Source organism: Giraffa tippelskirchi, chromosome 4 (assembly GCF_054371585.1).
Source record: "Giraffa tippelskirchi isolate mGirTip1 chromosome 4, T2T-mGirTip1v1.2.pri, whole genome shotgun sequence".
Taxonomy (NCBI): Eukaryota; Metazoa; Chordata; class Mammalia; order Artiodactyla; family Giraffidae; genus Giraffa; species Giraffa tippelskirchi.
Genome location: NC_137278.1, coordinates 198,641,366 through 198,655,731, shown reverse-complemented (window position 1 = coordinate 198,655,731; position 14,366 = coordinate 198,641,366). Strand labels below are relative to the sequence as shown.

General features: G+C 53.8%; 1 protein-coding gene across 2 annotated transcripts in view; it reads left to right on the top strand.

Annotated features, from left to right (window-relative positions):
* The window catches only part of CCND2 (cyclin D2), a 36,194-nt gene that overhangs the window by 2,079 nt on the left and 19,749 nt on the right, over nucleotides 1–14,366 (top strand). Inside the window, exons 2-4 of one of the 2 annotated variants that reach the window (XR_014051596.1) lie at nucleotides 140–355; nucleotides 2,943–3,102; nucleotides 11,306–11,610. Coding sequence is in view for 1 of the 2 variants with exons in the window: in XM_081483524.1 (XP_081339650.1) it covers nucleotides 140–355; nucleotides 2,943–3,102; nucleotides 11,306–11,454 (525 nt within the window). In the remaining variant the exon portion in view is untranslated. The remainder of the gene's footprint in view (nucleotides 1–139; nucleotides 356–2,942; nucleotides 3,103–11,305; nucleotides 11,611–14,366) is intronic. The other variant, XM_081483524.1, reaches the window with a different exon arrangement.

Below are 14,366 nucleotides of genomic sequence, written 5' to 3'. Positions count from 1 at the left end.
ATCGCTTATTCTACTCCCCTCCCCTCCCCCCAAATTCAATACTTTGGTCATTTTCCTAGATTGTGCGATTTCCCTTTTTTCCTCCTTTCCTGATATTATGGTCTCCCCCGACCCCGACCCCTTCCCACTCGTGTCGTAGGTCTGTGAGGAGCAGAAGTGCGAAGAGGAGGTCTTTCCTCTCGCCATCAATTACCTGGACCGCTTCTTGGCCGGAGTCCCAACTCCGAAGACCCATCTGCAGCTACTGGGGGCCGTGTGCATGTTCCTGGCGTCCAAGCTCAAAGAGACCATCCCGCTGACCGCTGAGAAGTTGTGTATTTACACCGACAACTCCATCAAGCCTCAGGAGCTGCTGGTAATGACTGCCTCCTTCCTGCCTGCCTGCCTTTCTGCTGTACCCTGGCCTAATCCGCCTTGATCCACCGCTCCCAGAACAAACCCTTAGGACCCCAAATTACCCATCTGTGAAATGTCCACCCTTCGGGGAGCCCTGTCCTTTCCTATTGAGACTCCTTGTGTTCCTACTGTGTGCTGGGCTGTATATACGAAGTACTCAGGCTCCGCCCATGCATAAGATCCTCCTTCACAGAGGTTTGGGTTGGTGACACTCATTTGCAGAATATGTATATGTGTGTGTGTGTATGTGTGTGTGTGTGTGTGTGTGTGTGTAGCGGAGGTATAAAACACGGTGATAATATTTTAATTAAATTCCCAATTTTCAATCACTGACTTCTGAGACAGTCATCAACTTCTAACATGATCCAGACGTGTTGTGACGTATCTCCTAAGAACTAGGAGTTCAAAGGTACGGTCTAGGGAATCTCTCAGACTCTCCAGCACACCTGGACGTAGTAGCTGTTCACTAAACACAAACTCACTGGCTTTTGAGCAGAGTCAAGTTTGGCCCTTTGTGGGAGAATTCGGAGGCATGGATTCCCATCTCTGGTGGGGCTCTGTACAGACACGAGGGTCCTGTCCGGGCTCTGGTTTTCTGCCAGCAAACCTTTTTCCCACCCAGTAGGACCCGTTGCTTCTGCAGCTTCACGCTTAAGACATCCATGTAGCCGCAGTGTGGCACTGGTTGAGCGGCCCCAGAGGCCCATCTTCAGTGATCTGCACACCCATCTCCCACCTATTTGGAAGAGGGGCCCCCCAGTTCCTCCCCTCCTCCCTCCCTCTCTGCTGCCCAGGCCTGCACCGAAGTCCACAGGGCCGGGACTGGCTGCCTGAACTGAGTTCTTTGTGAGGGGCCTTCCTCCCTAAGGCTGTGCTGCCACCTAGCGGCAGACATGTGCAAGGACGGGGAGGAATCTCCGAGAATGCAGAGGGGCATGAATGACCTCACCTTTGAACAGCTGCCAGATTTCAGCTGCTTCTGGTTTGGTCGGAGAGGCCCAGAAAGGTGCTTTCTTCTGGGAGATCTGCTTCCTTTAATAATGGTACAAGTCGAGTGGTTTATACTCACATTCTCCCGTGAGAAGGAGAGCTGGAATTTCAAGCCATCTTGGATGACCCTGATATGTTTAGAAGACTATCTGTGTTTCTACCCCCAACCTCCTGAAAAAAGCAAAGGCCCAGGTTAAAGCCAGTAAAGACAAATAAATGGGTAGAATTAAGATCCAGTTATTTTTTTTCCCCAAGGGAGACCAGGAAAAATTATCTTCCTTTTGCTTCACTGTTTCATCATGATGGGGAGGGCTCAGATCTTTTTAGAGCACCCCAATTTTTTTTGGAGGGTCTGCCAAACTAATTCGTATTTCTGCAGACGCATCTGCATTTTCCCAGTCTCTTTATCCCAGAAGTTGAGATCTAGAGAAGTCCTATTTTACTAACGAGAAAGCAAAGACCAGGGAAGGGGAGGGCATTGGCCGAAACCACACAGCTGGTGGATGCCGTGGGCAGAATGGGGCTCTGGTGGCTAGGGGAACAGAGTCAGGTTCTTCGGGTGAATGTGGGAGTGAGCTGCACTGGCGGGCTGGTCTCAGCCTCTCGTTCTGATGATGATCCATCGATAGGCCTGTTTCCCCTCTGCACATATTTTTAAGGCGTCCTTTTTGGCTTGTTTCCCTTGAACACAATTCCCCCCGAAGTATCTCAATGAGGGAAAGAAATAAGGTTTTTTTCAGTAGGTGGGGTGCTGATGAGAGACCCACAGACAGCGGGTCTCCTTGTGCGAGCATTTGGGCTGCGTGCTTCTCTATGACCTTGAACCAGCACTTTCATCCTTCCCTGAATCCCCTCCAACCGCAAAATGGGGTGGCTAGTGACCCTCCACTCCTTCAGTCATAGTAACAAAAAATCTACAAAAACCTGTATGTGGAAGGGTCTGCTGTGTCTGGGTGTCATTTCCTGAGGTCTTCTGTGTTGTATGTCTGGTGGAAAGTCTTAGCAGCAGAGAGGAAAATGGCACTTTCTGGCACCGACGGCAGGCAACCTAATTGGCTGCCAAGGATTTGGGCCAAGAAACCTAAATTTGAGCTTCATTCTGTGTACATCGTTTTTCCAAGAGGATGAAAAAAGACTTATTAATCCAGTCACTGATAGATACAATAAATTCCTACCAAAGGGCCACCACGACCTTGGCAGTGTTTTACTGTGGATTCAACCTTCTGGGTGGGCGGGTAAGAGCATCCTCTGGAAGTCAGGGTTGGGTGGGGAGGGGGGTGTGCAGCTGGAGAGGCCAAGAAATAGCAGAAAGGAACATCGAGGCAGCGGCCACCTGGACGCTCGTTGGTTTCCCTCGAGCTTGACATTTGAACCCTTCAGAGCCATCACCCACTTGAAAGCTTTAGGGCTACTCTGATAAATGGTCCTGCCTTCCAATCTAGCCTCATCCTAATGAACATCCTTAAAAGACTGGTCTAGATCCCAAGCCTCCAGTCTGGGACACCGGGTCAGCCTGTGTGGGTTTTATACTCTTCTCCGCCTCCCTCCCTCCCCAGGAGTGGGAGCTGGTGGTGCTGGGCAAGTTGAAATGGAACCTGGCCGCTGTCACTCCCCACGACTTCATCGAACACATCCTTCGCAAGCTGCCTCAGCCCAGTGAGAAGCTGTCGCTGATTCGCAAGCATGCTCAGACCTTCATCGCTCTGTGCGCCACCGGTAGGAACCCCTGGAGCCTTGGGGAGGGGGGCGGCTGGGTGGGGAGGGGGGTGGCTGGGTGCCGAGGAGGGCTTTGGGGGGCTGCGAGGGGAGGCAGACCACAGCCCTAACTTCCGAGCGTTTACGGGAGGGTCCCAAGTAGTCTCTAGAGTCCAAGGTTTCCTTCCTGGGCAGTTTTTTCCTTCCTTTATCTCAGCTGGTATATTTTCTCTCTCTGCCAAACTCATAAATGGTTTACGAGGACAGGTGTGGTAAGGGGAAGAAAAAAAAAATAGCGCCTGTTAAAATATTTTTTATGGTGTCTAAAGTGCTCTTTTGAAGATTATATATACTGCTCTCTGGTCTTGTTTAAATCTTTCATCTTTGGAGGCAAAAGGATGGCTTGGAGATAAGCCCAAGAGGAAATTTGGGGGGTGGAGGCAAATACAGGTTAAGGAACCCTGTCAAGATAAATACCGCCTGCCCTGATATGTGGGAAGGGAAGAGGCCCCAGGATTTCTACTGGTTGCAGGGCATTGACTGCCTCCTGGCTGCTCCCTCTGGCAGGGTGGGGGTGGACCTGTGGGCTTTGCAGCCGGGAGTCACATCCGAAGCCTGGTCTCTGCTACCCTCCCTCCACGTGTTGAGGTTTTGATTGCAGCCTGTAACATCACAACTGCCTTTTCATGTTAAAGAGCGCTGCACCCACCCTGCTGATCCCACAATTGATACATAATCTTGTTGGCCCCTGTGCGATTAACTAATACGCTCAAGGCAGCGGTTTGATACAGTCTCATCACACTGAACCTTGGCTAGTTTCTATATTCCCCCCCCTCCCCGCCCCTCGACTGTAGTGGCTGTGGGAGAAACTCCGGACTCACAATCATCTAGGGTGGAGCATCAGGAGTTCATATTTTCACAAGCAGAAGTGTCAGGGAAAGAACTTGTTTGGGCAGATCTTTTCCCCCCGGGGGGTTGGTGGGGAGAGGGTGGGGTTCAAGGTTTCCAGGAGTCTACACTTGCATTGCAAAGGTGGGCCAGGGGGTAGACTTCTTTCAATATCTTGTTACATATTATATTGGAGCCCAAGGAGATGAACACATTGTTTGCAATAGCGTCTGTGCCCTGTTCCCGCAGTCAAAAGGTCAGGCTTTGCTACTTATCACAGGGTGACCTCCGGGCGCTTAAGTTTTGTCTGAACCTTAGTTTCTTCATCTGCAAAACACTGACACTTAACATTCCTACAACCCTTTCAGGGTGGTTAGGAAAACGGACGTCAGAAGAGAGATGATGGGCGAGGAGGCCCTTTGTCAACCAGGCAAGGTGTAGGCGATGGGCCCTGGTACTAACTGTGAAGGTGACTCTGATGCTGACTCTTCCAGCTAAGGCAGATACAGGGACTTTCAGGCTGACCCTGCTGCGCTGTCTGAGTCCAGCAAGACGCCACGCTTGGCCTTCGCTGGCTCAGATGCAGGGTCCAGCCCCCCACCGTGGATCCCAGGACAGTCCCCTCCCCAGGCTTCCCAGATGCAGTCTGTGCCCTTCCTGCGGCCCCGGGGGCCACTCTTAGCCGTTGATCCCTGCTGCCATGCAAGCCGTGGCCATTCTTAGCCGCTTCCCTTTCTGCTGTCTGGCCTGGGCCCTCGAGGTCAGCCCCTCATTGACTTGTCACTTTGTCTCCCAGGCCCCGCCTGTCCCTTCTTCTCTGTGGTCATGATTCACTGGGGGAGGGGGTCAGCCAGCCCTTTTCTCTCTCGGACAGCTGACCCCTGACCCTGCGCTCCCGCATTGCCCAGCTGTTGATGGCCAGAGCTCTGCTTTGACCATGTCTCTTAAATGATGAACCTTTGGGGGTCCGTCTGCCCACTCCTCGATGATCTCCGACTCGGGTAGGAGGGTGGGTGGAGTCACCCAGGCCTAGAGCAGGTCCCCACATTCTCTAAAGGCCCATTCTCTAAAATTGGGGATCCCATCCCCCACTCTGGGCCTTCTTGGCCAGATCCTTGGAGCAGCTGCCAAGTTTGGGGCCAGAGTAGGGAGCCTGGGATTCAGGGACTGAGGACAGAGGTCTGAGGGGAGGCGGAGGAAGTTGGGAAGACTGCCTTGCTAGTGTGGGGGCAGGGGGTGGGGAAGGATAGGAGAAAAGAGACTTCTGGCCAGGTACTCAGTAAGCCCCAGGTGTGGTCTGTTCAGCACAGGGAGGGTCTCCTGTGTCTCCTGAAGGAAGGAGCCTGTCTTTCCCCCATCTGCCCTTGAATGTGTCTGCAAGGCTATGTCACATGGCATCCCGCTGGCTGAGGCTTTAAGGCCATCACCTGATGGATCAAGAGCCCTGGGGCTGCTTTTCTTGGAGGAAACACCTTCCGGTTAGATGAGATGCCACACCCTGGGGCTGGATGTGTGTCTTGGACTGGTAGCAGGTGGGAAGTCCTGGAGCTCGGGTCCTGTTTCCCCACCCCCACCACACGTGGATCCCGCCGGTTCTGTCTCTGAGCTCTGGCACCCAGGGGCTCGGAGGCCCCTGCGGGTCTGGAGGCGGCAATAGGGACCCTGGGGCGCTGTGGCCAGTTGAGGGGGAAAGCTGCTTGTGAAAGAGCTGGCCTTGGTCCCGCTGTCTGCAGAGAGTGCCTGTGTGTGAAAGGGCAAGAGGCGGGAGGTGGGACGGGTAGGGGGTGTCGGTCTTCTTCCTGGGGCTTGAGACATAACGTGGTGAGACGGAGAGGTGCCCCCTTTCCTCCCCTCCTCAACCCCGGGGCCGAGACTCCCTCCGGCTGGTCCTGGTCCTGGTTGGTGGAGGCCACGGGGCTAGGGGAGCCCTTATAACCACTGGCTCCTGTGGAGGTTTAGCTGCCAGGCGGCAGGCGGGTCCTGATGGCAGAGCCCCCCCAGGTCTGCCAAGGGGGAAGGAGACCACTGGGATGACTCAGGATCGCACGCCGGCGTGGGGAGATTCTTGACACATGATATCATGCTCAACAGATGATTCCAGTTAGTCTGGAAGAGCCAATGGCATTGAGGTTGAACTTGGCGTGGGGGGTGGGGAGAGGAGGTGTTTAGTCTCCCTACCCATGGCACTCGGCCTCTGCTCTTTTTGCCTAGGTGCCCCCCACCCCAAGGTGCTGCCTTCAGCTCTCCTGCACACGAGTATCCCCCGCCAGACTTCCAGGCCTGGGCCCCAGTGATGGTGTCAACCCCCTGTGCTTCCAACTCTCTTCTTGGCTTTGCCTCCCCGTGTTCTTGTGACAGTCATCCCCAGGTTATAGCCAGATAGTGATGGCCCAGGTGGCTCCAATGGTAAAGAATCTGCCTGCCAGCGCAGGCAGAGGCAAGAGATGTGGGTTCGATCCCTTGGTGGGGAAGATTCCCTGGAGAAGGAAATGGTGGCAACCCACTCCAGTATTCTTTTTTCATTCATTTTGAATTGAAGGATAATTGCTTTGCAGTGTTGCGTTGGTTTCTACCCATGGACAGAGGAGCCCGGCAGGCTATGGTCCGTGGGGGTGCAAAGAGTTGGACATGACCGAGCGCGCGCATGCACACACATGCACGCACGCACACGCACGCACACACACACGCACGCACGCACACACGGCCCAGAGAGGATCTACCACTTGGCCCCTGAGCCAGGAAGGGAGGTTTGCCTGGGTGGTTGAAAAGTGGAATGAAGAATGGAAACCGGTTTCTGTCCTCCAAGAGCTGAGGTCACGGGGCCCAGGGGGAGTGGCCCGTTGACCTGGAGTCTCCCTTCTTCCCTACGTGGGGACAGGCAGCCTGGCAAGGCCGTCTCACTTCCCATCTTGCTGTGAGGAGCGGGCTGAGGGCCCTCCTCCCGCCACCTGCTCCCAGCCAGGCCTCTGGAGTTAATTTGGCATCGAGGCCCCCACAGGGACGGGGTGGGCTGAACCGGCTCTGGGGGCGGCCGATGACGTCATTCGGTGGCCAGTGAGCACCCCCATCCTGGCCTTGTAAACCCCCACCGGACTGACACCAGGTTGGAGGAGAGATGGAGGAGGGCGTCTCTGGTTGACACCTCACAGAGAGCATCTCTCGCCCCCCAGTGGTGAACAGAAGCACAGCAGTCACGCTAACCCGGTCAAGGCCTCAGCCGACGTAGTAGTCAAAACAACGGGGATAACGCGACCCGACAGGGCCCAGTAATCTGTGTTTGCAAACCTGCTTAGCTCAGAACGCTTCCTCCAGTGACATCTTCCTGGGTTGATGAACGTGGGTTAAGGGGCCCCCCCCAGAGGTCCTTGGGAGGCAGAGCGAGGATCTCTGCAGGGTCCCAGAGCAGAGTGGGATTGGGAGGGGGGGGGTGCTGCGGCCGAGGATGGAATGAGTTCCTGTCTCTGGGACGTTGAAGCCGAGGCTCCCTCTTCTGGGCATTTCTCCCGCTTCTGATGGGACAGATGACCCTATGTTCCTAGTGGGGCTGGAGGGGGGTTGGGAGTCCTTTGAGGCTCTCTTCACCTTCCGAGAAGCTCTCCAGCACACTGGATGCCGAGTCCAGGCGCCTGCAAACCCAGCACCAGATGCTGGACAAAGCTGCTTCACCTCTGGAGATTTTACCGATTCATCGATAAAAGCCAGTGTCCTGAAACAGGTGAATTTTACCTTGTTTTTCGCTAATACTTGGCCAAGTCAGCAAACTGGAGGAACGCTGTCAGGGCTGGTCGGTGGAGATGCACCCTTTGCCTGCCCTGCCTTACCGGGAGGGCGGAGGTCAGGTCGGGCCTGCAGGCGTGTGGACCTGTTCCTTGGCTCTGGGTGCCCCTCCTCTTGCAGGAATGAGTACTGTCCATCCAGCTTCCCTTTCATTGCTTGTATACTTGTGTCATCTTTCTGTCCCCCCACCCCCTTGTCCCCGTGGGGCCTCAGCTTGTCCTGCCCCTGACAAAGCAGCAGGAGATGGTGGGGATTCCATGAAGCCATGTTCCTGTCACACACACACACACACACACAATCGGAAAAGAGCCTCCAGGCCCAGAGCAGCATGCGTGCACACACACACGCATGCACGTGTGCACGCACACACACACACACACACACAATCGGGAAAGAGCCTCCAGGCCCAGAGCAGATCCCTCGTTCTCTCTGGGCTCCCCATGCACCTTCCCCTGAATCTCTGCAGATGCTGAACAGAATCTCTGACAGTCAGAACTGCCCACCCCAGGGGCTTCCCTGGCGGTCCAACGGTTAAGATTACATGTTTCCACAATGCAAGGGGTTACAGGTTCAAGCTCTGGTAGGGGAACTAAGATCCCACAAACCATGTGGTGCGGCCAAAAAAGTGCTGCCCGCCCCAATCCCGGAGCAAGTCCCAGTGTTAGAAATAGTGGGGATGATGGTGGTGGTGGTTGATGTGGACTGTTGACTGTGAGCAAGGCGCTGCTCTCTTGGTTGAAGCCTCAGAACTACCCTAGGAGGTGGGTATATCCTCATTTGCAGGTGATAAAATGGAGGCTCAGAGAGGTCGGGTGACTGGCCCGGGTGACCTTTAAGCAGCTGGTGGGCAGTCCATGGCCTCCACCTTCCAGTGCTTGGAGCTGCGTGGCCCAAACCCTTCCCACCAACTAGGGGAGGCCTGCGTGGCTCCACGTGGATGCTCCTATCCATGTGGGGGCATCTCCCTTCTTAGAGATGTATGTTTAGAATGAACCACGCTGCGTTGTGTTTTTATGTCCTATATTGTGGGGACAGGGGACCATCCCTGGTGCCTGGAACATGGGAGAACATGATCTGAATGGGTCCTTGCTCAGCTAACTACCTCTCACTTTGCTGAGGGTCGGGTTGCTCAGGAAATGACACACACCTTACCTTTCCAGGTAGGGAGCTGAGGGTGGAGGGAGACTCTCACCCCTGATCGTGCCTTCAGCACCAGAATACAACTTGTCAGCATTTCTGAGCAAGAGACTTAGAGATTCAGGGGAGATTGTTACGTGATATTTAATTTTTGCTAACGTTAAGTTTTCCCCACCTACTGGTGGGGAAGTTTGCATATATTTTTGTATCTTCTAGTTTCCCTATATGCATGCACATTTATGCTTTTCTATTTATGTATTTATGGGTGGTTGTAATCTTGGTCATAGCACACACTCATGTAGTTGTTTTTTTTTTTGCCCCCCTGCTCGCCCAGGTAGGTATTGTGAATATTTCTTCATCCAGTTCCATAGCTGAAAGTTTAAGGTTTCCAGAAATGGCTGAATGGGTTGGGTGGAACTTTCCACGGGTGAGTGTGGAGGTTAGTGAACAGGAGCTAGGACAAAGACGAGACCAGGTGTTTTATTAGATATTTTCCTCTCTGCCGTTTCCCCTATCAGCAGAGAGGGGAGTGTCTCTGGGTGTAGTCTTGGGGCAGCCCCTGAGGCCATGCAGAACTGCACGATGGAGAGACATGTCTTGTGACTTCGCTGCCTGGTGGAAGCCAGGGTGTCTGCTCTGTGATGACCTAGAGGGATGGGAGTGGGTGGGAGGGAGGCTCTCCATATATACATGGAGAGGGGAATCCTTGTATATTTACAGCTGATTTGCTACATTGTGCAGCAAAAACACAGTAAAGCAGTTACATTCTAATTTTTTTTTTTAAGTAAAAGTCAGTTAGACTTGGAGGGGCCCCTGGGAGATGAGCCAGTCTGCTACCTTCCAACTTTTTGACCTAAATCATAAAGGAAGAAATACATTTTATAACACCACTCCCAACGCCCAGTCAGTGTGCCTCAAATCGATACAAGAGTTTCTGCAGACAGTGTTGACTCTCCACCACATGCCCTCTTTCGTGATACTTTTATTTTGTTCAGCACAACAGCAACAACAGAACATGCAGGTCGCGACCCACAAGTGAACTTAGTGACCTGGTACTGAGTTGCAAGGGAAGTTAGAAAAACTAGTTACTTCAGGGCAGGAGCCAGGGCATGACTGGTCCAGGATCCCAGGGGGCTGAACCTGGCTTTGCAGTGCTCACGTTGCCTCCACTGGGCTAACCCAGAGGAGAGTGGGCAGCTGCTCAGACTTTCATAGGGGTCCCTGTCCTGCTGCTCAGCGGAGCCCGCCTGGCTTCCCTTGCTCCATAGTTGCAGCCGGGTCAGGGGATGGTGGGGAGGGGCAGGGGGACCATGTCTCTCAGCATTTTCCCCCCAAACAAGGGAGATGCAGTCCTCTGGGGACCCGCTGGACCATCCACCCGCACCCCCTGGCTTCCAGAAGTTGGTTAATTTGCTAGAAGTAGGGGTTGGGTGTGCAGGCAGTGGGATGCTTCTGGGCTGAGGCTTGGGCACTGGGGGAGGGAGAGGGGGCAGGGAGGTGGGGTCTCCTCCTGTCCCACCTTTCCCTGCCAGCTGCTCCCGCCCCAAGCCCCTGTGGGCCCAGGGCCTCGGGCTGGCTGCCTCCTCTGCGTTGTGAATGTCTGGTGGGGTGGGAGGAGCTAACGAGGTTTTTGGGCAGAGAAACACTGCTGTGACCCCATGTGAAGAGACCTACAGCAGAGAAGAGGGAGGGAGGCTGGCTTCGTCACCATCCAGGGGACAGCGGAGGCTCTGGACAAGTCAGCGCACAGCAGGCTTTGGGTGGGATGTTGTAATATACATCCCTCAAGAGGTGGAGTTGGTGCATGGGCTAAGAAAAGAAGGCCAAAGTGAAAGACAGCCAGGCCTGCCGTGTTCATGGGATTTGGCCAGGAGGGGTGGGGAGTGCGTGCCTCATCGAGCCACCCAGCACGGTTTCTAAGGGCGCCTCTGACTCGATGTAGGCTTTGGAGTCAGCGATAAAAGTGCCTCCATGGAAGACGCTGATATGCTAGCAAGAGGGAGAAGCCGTAGGTTAAACTGTTTCTGTGGGTTCAACCCAATGCTCAGGTTGGATTTTTTGTTTGTTTGTTTTTTTAATATTTATTTAGCTGCACTTGGTGTTCATTGTGGCACATAAACTCTTAGTTGCAGTAACGTGCAGTCTAGTTCCCCGACCAGGGATCGAACCCATGCCCCCTGCATTGGGAGTGCAGAGTCTTAGCCACTGGACCACCAGGAAAGTCCCCTGTGCTGGGATTTGAATTGGGACGCACGTCCTTCTTCCCCAGCAGCCCCCACCCCAACCTTCCACTTTTTGGGTGGTGAATCACACGGATTCTAATGCCTCCGTGGGACCAGGTGGCACTTGTGCGATCCGTCTACTGAGCGGGGAAGCACCTATCTCCACCTTGTCCCGACCTCCCCACCTCTCGTCCCCGCAGACTTCAAGTTCGCCATGTATCCGCCGTCGATGATTGCAACTGGAAGTGTGGGGGCTGCCATCTGTGGGCTTCAGCAGGACGAGGACGTGAGCTCACTCACCGGAGACGCCTTGGTGGATCTCCTGGCAAAGATCACCAACACCGACGTGGTAGGTGGCCCTCCTCCTGGCTGAGACCAGGCGTCTCGTCTGTCCGCTCAGGAAAAGAGACAGTTGGTGGGATGGTGATGTGTCAGAGGTTCTTTGTGGCGGCTGGCTTCTCTTTGCCGAGACCGTGGCCCTCCGACGTCATACAGAATTCAGCAGGTGAGGCCGCCTCTTCAGGTTTCAGCAGCCCGTGTGCCCTCAAGATAGAGGGGAGAACTTAGCAGGCAGGTCCAAGGCGGGAGGGAGGCCGCTGACTGCTTTCCTGTATGGCCCGGGCTTCCCCGCGGGTCTGATTTGTTGCTTGTTTCCATTTATGTACAATCCCCAGCCTGCCTCTCCTCCAGCATGGAGCCTTCTCGCCTGCTCACACACGCTGAGGCTGGCAGGCAGGGCTGGAGCGGGGGGCCCCCCTGCACCACAGGGCGTGGGAGAGGAGGGCCCCCCCACTCCCATGAGGAGGTGTCCGCCTCCACTGACCTCTCAAGCCCTCGCGCCTGCCTCTCATTTCCCTTTAGTTCATTGTGATGATGGATTAAAAAGCACTTTAAAAAGAGTTAAGTGCCATGCAAACGCAAGGAACTATTATTAGCTATAGATTTTTCCATTCTGGGTGCCCCGTGGACAGTTCAGAGGCTGTAACTCTGGTTGCCAGAATTTGAAGCTCCTTAGAAGAAAGAGAGGTTTGGGGGAGAAGCCAGGGTCCAGGGAGGCTCTGATTCAGCTGGTTGGAAATGACGGTCCTTAGAATGTCCAGGCCAGGGTGATTCTATGAGGTCAGAGAGGTGGAGAGGCCAGGGTCACCGGCCCAGGACCGGAACCCAGAGGCTCTGACGCCCAGGCCTGGGAACCCTGCATTCCTGCCTGGCTGCAGCTCCTGGGATCTTTTTGTTTGAAGAAGGCCTTTGGCTTAAAGCAACCCGGGAGAGGGGTGTCAGCTCCGAGGCCCTCTCGAGTTACCATGGAGAAGCTCAAGAATGCAAGGGACTTCGTGATGACCCCCTCTGGATGGTCAGGGGGATTCTGAGCGCCCTGCTGGGGGAATATATTGAGTTACAAGGGAGAATGTGGTTTACCGGTCCGAGGCTGGTGCCTCCTCTGACAATGCTGGGCAGAAGGGGTAAATGTCAGCTCGGCAGAGGCTGAAGTTCTCTTGCTTCCCCCCACCCCAGACCCCTCCGCAGATTTTGCTTCAACCATTATTACCATCTCATGGAAATGGCACAGAAAGATTCTTCTGGACTTGCTTTTCAGATGCTGCCTCCAAACAGGCTATTTTTTTTTTTTTTTAATATTTTGTTTATTTTTTAATTGAAGGATAGTTGCTTTACAGAATTGTGGTTTCTGCCAAAGTGGATAAAAGAATCCACCTGCAACGCAAGAGATGCGGGTTTGATCCCTGGGTCAGGAAAATCCCCTGGAGGAGGAAATGGCAAACAGGCTTTTGCAGCATGGTTTCCGAGGTGTAGATCGAAAAGACCCTCCCAGGCAGAATGCTTTTCGAATCCTCTAGAGGCAAATCTTGGACAGAATTTATTAGGATTTATAGAAATGATACACTTCCTTCCTTTTCTGTACATCTCCTATTAAGGCTGCCTTGCCGAAAGGACTCCCAACCAGCGTCAGACCAGCCCCTCCTCAACCCCCAGAGATAAAACATGTCAGTGACAAGAGTTTTGACCCCCCTTCAGGCATTGTAACCTCCTTCGGATATTTATAGATACGTCCTCATGGTCTGATGGCCCCACGGGGTCTCCAGCCTTCTCCCCCATCTCTCTGTCACCCCCTTAGTGGCTTCAGATGGACAGAGGTTGTTCCCAGGGTGTCACTGGAGCTCGTGGGCTGTACCTGGCTTTTCACGCCCGCGAACCAGTCTCTCTCACTTCATACTGGAGACACTGCTGGCCTCTTTCAGACACTATTTAGCCAAGGCCATTCAGACTAGGTCAACTGAATACAACCCTAGCTTTAAAGTTCCTTCTAAAAATTGCAGCTATTGATGGAGATGGCGCACACACGTGCTTCGTCCTCACCAGTGGGTCTGGGGTGTAACATTTTGATGTGAAATCCCGAGCATGCGTGGACCACGTTTTCAGAGAACAGATGGAGAGCTCGGGCATTTCCAGCTTCACCTCGGATCCCCAGCCCGGCTCCCGCTCCCCTAGGGCGTGCCTGTCCTCTGTGCCTCAGCTGTTGCCTGTGTTTGTCCTTGGGCACTGAGTCCTCTCTCCCATCAGTCTGGATTCTCTGGAGGGCTCTTGTTTAAAACAATATTTAACAGAGGATTATTTGACTTAATTTCAGTATTAAGTGTTCAAATGATAGTTGCTCAGTCGTGTTCAACTCTTTGCGACCCCATGGACTGTAGCCCACCAGGTTCCTATGTCCACAGAATTCTCCAGGCAAGAATACTGGGGTGGGTTGCCGTTTCCCTCTCTAGGGAATTTCATTGTCCAGTCGTTAAAAGAAATAGAAACAGCAGGGAGAAGGAACAGCAAATGCCTCTGCTAACTGGGCTGATACCCACCTCCAGACTTGAACAGCACTGGGAAGTCTCGCCTGACTGCAATCTGGAGTCCCAGTTGGGAAAGGGTCCCAGGTGGTGCCTGCACCCTCCGGATGAGACTTCAGATCGCAGCTCTCAGGGCTCCCGCTCACGATCCCAGGTCGCAAACTGAGATCATCAGCTCTGGGTTTTCTTTAACTTTTTTTTTTTTACAATGCTGTTTGTTTCACCTTGTGAGTCATAATCTGGAGAGCCCTCGGTACAGGCTGTCACCTCGTGAGCAAGGCAATACGAATGAGCAAGGCACAGACCCGAGGCAAGCGTGGGAGAAGTCTGGGGGTGGATGACACATGGAAAATAAAAGATGAGCTTCCTGTCTTCAAGGAACTCAACGAGTGTGTGGAGAATCAGC